Genomic DNA, 9,823 nt, shown 5'->3' on the forward strand with positions numbered 1-9,823 from the left:
ATTGTCATATATCTGACTGTCGCGTAATCCGCAGGTGTCATGCTCCTGGGACGACGTGAAGTCTCTGCGCTCAGACATGGAGAAGCATACGTCATCGTCCATACACTTCAGACTGAAGCTACTGACGGCCGCCGCCCAGATGCAGTCCGCTCTCGGAGTGCAGGACTTAGGTAATATAGCAATTAAAACAATCGTGCAGGGTGGAAATGCGACAAAGCTCCACAATTGCACCCGATGCTTTATTTAATTGTCCTTGTAGGCAGACGAGCATACGGCCCATCTGAATGTGAGTGGTTACCGTCGCCCATGGACTTTAACAATGCCAGGGACACAGTTAAACCGTTGCCTACTGCTTAATACTCTCCACAGGCCTCGTCTGAAGAATGAAATGTCATAGCGCTCGGAAAACACCGTGGAGGGAAGCTCATTCCAAAGCCGGAATTATCGGTTGCCGTAGAAATCATGATAAAGTCTCAACACTAGACCAGACTTTTAATCTCAGACTTTTACTGGTGGTAGGACCTCTTGAGAGTCCGCGCGGGTAGATACCACCGCCCTGCTTATTTCTGCCGTGAAGCAGTAATGCGTTTCGGTTTGAAGGTTGGGGCAGCCGTTGTAACTATACTTGAGACCTTAGAACTGATATCTCAAGGACCCACATTGAGATATCGGGGCATTTACGTCATAAAAAACAAAACAATATGCCCCTTTCAAACCGGTAGTACATACCCGTGAGGATTCAAAATACGTCTCACCAGTAAAGCAGAGGTACTTGATGTTCCAGGTCAGTTATTCCACAAGCCCCTAAGAGACTCCCACGGCACAGTGGTGCTCTCTTGCGTGAACAGCGTTAAATCTGCGAAGTCTGTGTCCGCGCTGAACTCGAGGTGGGCCCCCGTGTCCAAGCTGAGGCGGCGAGTGCTGAGCGAGGACAACACCATAGGGGAACTCCTCATGGCTTCCGTGCACGAACAGATCGCGTACCATCAGGTAATCATATATATGGTTTTATTGCTTCGATGTACCGCTACCACGTTTGTGCCGCTAACCACTTTCAAACATGAGTTCTGTAGAATAGGAACGCATAAAATAAAAGTTACACTGTTCCAAAATCTTCTAATATAATAATAATTTATAATTAACACTTTTATTACGTCTTGCTCATTTTTCAAACGTCTTCGCCATCTTTCAATTCTCTGTCATTCTCTTCTCTCTTTCATTCTTGTCATTCTCTTTGTGAGTGTAAGAGAAAACGGAAAGCCGTTTTCTCTTACACTCACATCTTAACGCTCCGTTGCACTGTTTTCGTGCGTTCCGTTCTTACTAATCCTACAGTTCTAAGACTACATATGTCTATATGTTAAGATTGGCTCACTATAACGTTTTTTATGCTAACCAAATTTGTTCTAGAATAAAGCATTATTTGTGAACTATTCCACGAAGTTGCGGGCAAAAGCTAGTATGTAAATAAATGACTGAATGAATACTTTTTGAACTCCATTGTAATTACAACTTTATGATGCAGGTGTCTAGAGTGCAATTATCACGCGGGCTGTATCTCGGCTATCTGAAGCTGCAGTCCTCGGTGGAGGTGGTCCGGATCGTGGCTCCGGCGCGCGCTCCCAACGTGCCGCCTCACACCAGGGTCCGAGACAACCCGCACGTCTCAGCGTGAGTAGCTTTAGTACAAAAGTTAAGCAGCGGCTTGGCTCTGCCCCTGGCATTGCTAAAGTCCATGGGCGACGGTAACCACTCACCATCAGGTGGGCCGTGTGCTCGTCTGCCTACAAGGGCAATAAAAAAAACAAGGGCTTTGGACTGTGGATCTTTCTGGATACTTCGATTTCGTTAGCGCAACACGCATTTAGTATCGAAGCTAAGCAACGCCCTCTGGTGGCGGTGTGACGTAACTTAGCAAGGTACGCACAGATTATGCAACATCAACACTGTGGGCGCCGGGAGAATGCTCTCGAAGCCGCAACTGTAAACAAACAGATGCCTTAATTTTGTAGAATTGTGGGTAGTTATCTGTTTTACCTACTTCATTTTACAATCTTTTTTTTTCTTTGCTCTTTTCAGTGAAGAATGGGAGTACTTAAGAAATCAGTCGGGCAGATCGGATGACACCCAACAGATCCCCTCCATTAACAACTCAGAGAAGCCATCAGAATCTCAAGAGATGTTCTTCGACAACATAGCCGCTGCTGCAAGAAGACTCTTCAAAGAGATGGATATCCCTATAGACAGTGTAGCTTCCCACCGAATCTATGACTTGGAAGTCATAGAGCTGAACAATGACGTCAGCTTCGTGATGATATGCCCGCCGGCCGAACAAGCCTGCTCAGTCCCAGGACAGAAGGAGATACTGCTCCAGAAAGGCGATCTGCTCAGCTTACCGATACAAGCTTTCGAGATGATTCATCTGCAGACTTACCACACGAATATCCTCAATAAATACTCTAAGCTCAGCTGTGTCCTCGAACTGGACTTGGCCCTAGCCGCTCACTCGCACAGAGAAGCCTTCTCGTGCACGGAACTTCAGACTGCCAAAGAAAGGCTCGCTAAGTTAGAAGATCTACAGAACACTTTGAATACCGTTTGGAAGGCGGAACGGTGGTTAATGGATCTAATATGTTTCGCCAGGGACAAAGACAAGGCCGCCCAAAGCTCCGGTATATTGCTCAAGCACGTTCTAGAAAAGACTCCGACGCAAACGATTGACGGTCCCGACATAGAGACCCTGGATAGGGAGTCCAAGTTGAAGGACTTCCTTCAGATACCGTCGAGAGACGGAAAAATCACCAAAACCTCTCCGGGCCGAGGATCCTGGCCCGGGCCAGCCGGCAACGGGAATCACGCAAACTTGCACCCGGAATTCAGCAAATCCGAACAGCAACTCAGCTTGGCTCCGAGACAAACGTCCGTTTCCACGCTAAATCTGAGCAGCGCGCAGATGCTCAACGATGAAGCCATGAAATACGCCAGGAAGGGCAGCGCGGACTCCCAATACACCCAGTCTAGCACGAACTACATGAGCAGTAACTCCCAGTTCGATATCAAATCATCCGGATCTCATACTAGTATCGGCAGCAATCGCCTCCCGCCGTCCAGAAGTGAGGATACCCTGGTGCTTCAGAATGAGAACGTTGAACCGAAGCCGCGGCCTCACAGCATCAACGCGAGCTCGTCGAACTCCTCCAGCCCGCTGCTCACGGTCAAAGGCTACTACCCCGGCAGCATGATCAGCGTCAGGGCGTCCAAAGGAAACGTCTCTGAGTCCGTTCAGAGTCTATCCAGCGACTCGGAGAGCCAGAGCTGCCCCATCACGACAGTTCCTCTGAAAATCCGTCCCAAGCAATATCGTGTTCTTTCCAGCGTTATAACCTCGAAGAGTATGACTAATGTGAAGAGTTCCGATGTGGAATACACTGATACTGGTCAAGAATACCCGAAGAACAGTCTTTGCGTGAAGCGACAACCGCTTCTGGAGACACAAGAGGACGCGGAGTATAACAATAAGGTTCCTAAGACTGAGGAGACGAGGAGTGAAGTGGATGATGTGGTGAAGGGGCCTGCAGAACTGCGGACTTCGGAACAGGTAGCAGGGATACTGCAGGTACAATAACATTGTTTTTAACATTTTTGCTGCGGAAATAGTTTGATTAAAATACTCATCATTGCCAGAGGTACTGTTAAAATACCCTTACAACTCATGTCTCAAGGTGGGTGGCGGCGTTTACGTCGTAGATGTTTATGGGCTCGGGTAACCACTTAACACCAGGTGGGCCGTGATCTAGTCTAACCACCAAAGCCATAAAAAAAGGTTAACAGTAAAGTCGCTGCAGCAGCAAATACCAAAATAGGTCTCAAGAAACAACAACGAGAAATCCTCTTCAAAACAATCGCGATGAACGCAGCTATTCCAATTTGTTATAATGAACTATACTCCTGTGACAGGTGGTACGATAGTGAAAAGTATAATAAATGATAGAATTATTTCAAACAATTCTTCGCTAAGGATAATTATACTTTACTGGTGGACCTCGTGTGAGTCCACACGAGTGGGTACCACCATCCTGCCGATTTCTGCCGTGAAGCAGTAATGCGTTTCGGTTTGAAGGGTGGGGTAGCCGTTGTAACTATACTGAGATCTTACAACTTATATTTCAAGGTAGGTGGCGCATTTACTTCGTAGATGTCTATGGGCTCCAGTAACCACTTAACACCTGGTGGGCTGTGAGCTTGTCTACCCAAATAAGCAATAAAAAATTAATAAAAAAAAACTCACTTATTTCGGTTAGTTCTTAATTTAAAAAACAAAGGCTCCGTGTTCACTTTACAGGTGTATGCGGCCTACGAAACTGGTCTAGCGGCCGGGACGTCGCTGAAGTTACACGTGACGCCCCGCACCTCAGCCCGCGAGGTCATCGACCTGGTCGTCAAACAACTCAATATGGCCGCCGTGTCAAAAGGAAAAACTGGACCGGTTTACGGACCGGAAAAATTGAAAGACTTCTGTCTGGTGGCCGTCATAGGAGCGCGGGAGAGATGTTTGCGAGATGATTTCCGCCCGTTGCAACTTCAAAATCCGTGGAGGAAAGGACGGCTGTACGTTAGACTCAAGCATGACGTTTTGGCGGCATTGCAGCATTCGGCTAAACAGCCGGCTTACATTTAAATATCGAACGAACCACAGATACAATATTTTAACTTTTTTTTTTTTTATGTTTTTAGCACACGTAAAACTGTAAGTACCTAATAAATACAATGATAGGATCATTCGCTCAAAACAAAATTATTTTATGTTGTGAATTTTAGTGAACTTTAATTTTGGTGCCAATCAATTGTTTCGTGTTAATGCTTTAAATAGATAGTTAAGTAAAGTTGTGAATAACGTTTACGATAGAAAATAATAAAACATTTATGGTGCTTTCATCGTAATAACGATATTTTGCATAGTATTTCTATTGAATTTTCACACGACTATCACTCACAAATATATCATTATTTAAGTTGCTGATTCATTGGTACTATTTTCAAAATCAGTAATAGGAAATACTCCCAATAATTAATCAACGCTGAATAAAAAGCGATATCTATAGCTTTCTCTTTCTCTCTTATAGTAAACGTAAGTGACAGCTATCACAACTAAAACGAGTATCTTAGATAAAATAGTATGAAAAATAGTATGTATTCTTCATAATAGAATTTGTTTGCGTCTAATAACCAAACATTCAAAGCAAGTGTTCTAGACTGTTCCTAGATTTTTGCTTGCGAGACTGCTTTCGTGTCTAGATAGATATCAATTTTCGTCTTATATTCTAGATCTATCTATCTTATCTCTAGAATCTAGGCACTAATTTAGGTATTTAATAAAACTTAGTACTGAATTCAGTTAACGATGTCCGTAAGTTTTGATATTTGTTTTTGAACTTGTTCAACTTGTCGGTGCCTGATTTGTTTTTGAACTGATTGGAATCATATCGCTGGGACAACAGGGTTACGAGGTAACGCTAATATTTTCAACGTATTTCAAGTACATACTCGTACGCGATTTCTTGAAATTCGAACGGGGCAGTAGAGACGTTTATTTTTACAAACAAAACCATTTGCCTACTTTTTTTTTTCGAAAGCAACTTTTTCCCGCCTCCCCGTCTTGACATTTGTGTCAGTCGTGTAGTAATTACGCATAATTTTTTTCTGATTCGATTTTTATTACACGGTATTTTTATTATACCCCTTCATCGTGAAAATCAATCGTGAATAATTCGTCCCCATGGAGCGAGAGTTAACTAAATCTAAAAACTGTGTTATGAGATAATCGCATTTGAAAGTTCAGAAAATTTCAAACGGCCATAACTTGCTTCAGATAAGTCAAAATTGTCACCTTGAAGTAAATATAATAATTTTTTTACCAAACAAAAATTGTATTAAGTAAACCATAACTTAAGTGGGAATTCATCATCGTATCGTTAGTGTATCAGTTATCGCTAAAACGATAAAATTAATTAAATTTGTGTTAGGATTTTTCGAATTATATTTTTTGTATAAATTGAAAAGGGGAAGTCAACATGCCGAGTATTAAATAAAAAAAACAATTTTATTTCTATGTACTTAGTTAAATTTCGCTCTGTAGGGACAATGTGAGTTAAATACGCGTCTCACGTCTGTATGTGTCTAATGTTAGAACAATCTGTAGCTGTTTGCGGGATTTTAAAAATGACACAGTCGAATCGCTCGATACGAATGCATCTCGCGTCTTATCTTTTAGCCCACGATGACTTCTATGGCACAAGTTGTGTGGTGATAACTAACAATGAAGGTTCTTAACACTTAAAAGCTTATAGAAAATAAATTACCCGTAAAGGTCTGAACAAACTCATTTCGATCGTCCAGCACTATTGTGTAAATATAAGTCTTAGTCGATTCGCTTTCCCATCTATGGCATATGGTCTTGCTCTTACTTTAACGATCAAGTAAAATAATGATCATGTAATATATAAGTGAGTCCAGTGTGCTTAGTCCGAGTTTTAAAACGTTCACGATAGCGTAAAAGTTAACTCAATTTTGTAGGCAGTTGGAATAGTGCCCTTAGCGGCAAACGCAGGCAAACGCTCCCATTCCATACAACTATGTGCTAACTTTTACGCTATCGAAAACGTTAAAAAACTCGCACTAAGCATACAGTACATGTTTACTGTACCCACTTTAAGAGCTCTCGGAATGAACGAAACGACGTACTGAAAATCAAATTCCACCGGATCTCAAATTGTAGTACAGGCCGAGTCACGCGTCATTTTACAAACGGGATATTCTAACAATTTATTCTTGTATTCAACATTTTATGAAACGTTACCTAAAATATGAAATAGTGTGACCTTCAACAACTTGTATAGTAACCGGCAAACATCGTGAGCAAATGACCTTGACTGCGCAGAACCGAATTTTAGATCACTTTGGTGGTGAGGGTGAGGCGCGACGGCAGGGGAAATCGTATCGAGCGCGTTATTGGTAGATCAGTCGAACCTTGCGTCCCGCACCGCGCCTTCGTTCCGCTTGCTCCCAAAAGTACGCTTGCGTACAGTGAAAAGTCTATCGTTACTAATCGTTAAGTTATATTTTGTTATAATTGCTTGTTGACTTTGTTGCCATTGCTATTTGTTGAGTGTTTGTTGATTTTTTATAAAAAATACACTATGCCGCGACAAACTGGTGTAGTATTCAAAAGAAAGGGTAGAAAAATTGTGTACGACGTATATTGCTTCATTATAAAACAGGGGAAGAATGATATTATGGAAAAAGTAAAACAGACTTCGGAAGCAACAAAAACATCAGTGAGTACTGTTAGGTGCATTATTAACGAAGCTAAAGGCTCTGGCTTGCTCATCGTGCTTGGGACTCCGGGTAAGAAAAGATCAGGGAAGAAGAAAGTTACCGGAATGGATAGTTTCGTTCAATCTGTAATAAAAAGATGTAATCATAATAACTACATAACAAGCAGCGAAACTCCGTACCGTAGAAAGGCTTCGAAAATTTTAAAGAAGATATACATTTTAATGGCTCGGAATGAAGTTTACGACGAATTATGAAAGAGCTAGGCTTCAGATGGAAAAAAAAACAGAAAATAATCGGAAGCTGGTAATTGAAAAAAGTAACATTCGATTACTACGAATCGAATATCTTCAAAAAATAATTAATTATAGACAAAAAAGAAGATCGAACCGACCGAGTCGTAAACTACACCGATGAGCCCTATGTCGACTTATCACGATGATGGCGACTCGGGTGATGAAAACAGTGATGATGATAATGGTCAAGATTATGATAACGAAAAAAAAATTACAAATACCAGCTTCGCTTCAACTGAACGAAGACCTGGCAACAGCTCTAGTTTTGACTTAATAGAAGGAATATCTATTTTACCCCAAGATGAAATTATTATAATTATTAACCTATATTTTTTGTTGATGTTCTAATAAATATATAAATAAATACATATGTTGATTTTAATAATTTAATTGCATTATGACGCAGAGTAAATAAGGTTTTTGCACGTGAGTGTACCATGCGCAAACTTACCCCCACTACGTCAACAAATGCTCAAGAAGTTTGCCGGCTATTATACCTATCGCTCCGGTATTGGGCACTATGATATCTGCGATTCAATTATTTTTATTTCACTCGCTTTAAAAGAGGCGAGGCGAAGAGGTTTTACTACTGGTGGTAGGACCTCTTGTGAGTCCGCGCGGGTAGGTACCACCACCCTGCCTATTTCTGCCGTGAAGCAGTAATGCGTTTCGGTTTGAAGGGTGAGGCAGCCGTTGTAACTAAACTTGAGACCTTAGAACTTCTCAAGGTGGGTGGCGCATTTACGTTGCGGATGTCTATGGGCTCCAGTAACCACTTAACACCAGGTGGGCTGTGAGCTCATCCATCCAAATAAGAAATAAAAAAAAAGGCGAGCGAACAAAAATTTTTTTTTTTTTTTGTTATACATTCGATTTGGTTTAACTGCCATTAATAAATAGGCAATAAAAATGAACTATGATAATGTTTGCAATAATAATCAATAGTAATGTCTTCGCGAATCATAGACACAATTGAAAATATTTTAACTACTACCCTCATTATTTTTCATTTTAGCGTTAAAATTTTAATCCGTATTTTTTTAATACACACATCGTACATACCTATTTGTTATAATTTATTTCAGTAAATCTTCAAATAATTTGTATTGTGTATACAAGTTTTAAATGCTTTACAATAAAACACTAACGGTGTTATTCATGATATATTCATAATGAGCTATTGGGACTCTGAGAAGACTTTTCAAAATTATTATTTTTAAAAGTTTTGTTCGTTTTTATGTTATTTTATCTAAGACACTTTGAATGTCTCCTTGTAACTTAGTTAAAGACCTATGAGAACTCCAAATAAATAAAATGAATATTATTATTAATTACGAAGCTAAGAACACTTACCAATAGATCTTTGATCTCCCGAAAAGTATTTTGTTAATTTTATTGTTTTAAAATATGTATTGTAAGTAAAAAAAAAACATATTTTTTCAATACGAAATATTTTATTAGGTAATTAAATATGAATACTCAAGTACTTATAAAGGTATTTTATATTATACATAATTTTGTGTATTTTACATTTATTGTAATGAAATTGTAAATGTTGTAGTTAGTGTGTAAAAAAAACGTGTAAGATATGATGTGTTAAAATCTTAGTATATTACCAATGATTCGAGCCATAAATTATGCAATGAAATGATGCGTTAATTTTTTTATTACTTTAAGCCTAATTGAAAAGTCTTATGATGAAATTATAATATAGTTTTTATTTTGATAGTACATAATGTGTTTCTATTCACCCAATCTGGTGTTGTACATTAGCGTAGAATGAGTGGAGTAATGAAGTGATGCACACAATAAATGTATTTCAAATCACTGCTGTTTTTATTTACCTTATGACGGGCAAATAATGTACTTGCTAAATTAGACTCGTATGAGTTAGTAGGAATAAGAACAGATCCAAAATGCTGCTGATTATGTTCTTCTTCACAGTAAAAATATAAAATATTTCGCAATTTTAGATAGTGTTGTATGTTTACCAAGTAAAGGTGTCTAGGGAGAAGGGGCATCGGTAGATCAATATAAAATATACTATAAATATTGATGAAGTCGTTGTGTTGTCGTATCCTTAGTTTTCGCATGTCGTTGGTGTGTGGTATCAGTTTTATTCTACGTAAAATACGTATTACAATACCCTATATTCGGAATCATTCATTTGTGTCGTAGTCGCTTAGAAATTTAGT

General features: G+C 39.9%; 1 protein-coding gene across 5 annotated transcripts in view; it reads left to right on the forward strand.

Moving 5' to 3' along the window:
* LOC101745926 (ankyrin repeat and fibronectin type-III domain-containing protein 1) overlaps positions 1–9,455 on the forward strand; it is a 79,310-nt gene extending 69,855 nt beyond the window's left edge. For all 5 annotated transcript variants that reach the window (XM_038016713.2, XM_062673420.1, XM_038016708.2 and 2 more), the window contains 5 exons: positions 35–170; positions 785–990; positions 1,526–1,671; positions 2,080–3,616; positions 4,343–9,455. In XM_038016713.2, coding sequence (XP_037872641.1) covers positions 35–170; positions 785–990; positions 1,526–1,671; positions 2,080–3,616; positions 4,343–4,678 — 2,361 coding nt within the window. In that variant the 3' untranslated portion in view covers positions 4,679–9,455. The remainder of the gene's footprint in view (positions 1–34; positions 171–784; positions 991–1,525; positions 1,672–2,079; positions 3,617–4,342) is intronic.
* Positions 9,456–9,823: the final 368 nt, after the last annotated feature.

This window comes from Bombyx mori, chromosome 17 (genome assembly GCF_030269925.1).
Source record: "Bombyx mori chromosome 17, ASM3026992v2".
NCBI classification, from domain to species: domain Eukaryota; kingdom Metazoa; phylum Arthropoda; class Insecta; order Lepidoptera; family Bombycidae; genus Bombyx; species Bombyx mori.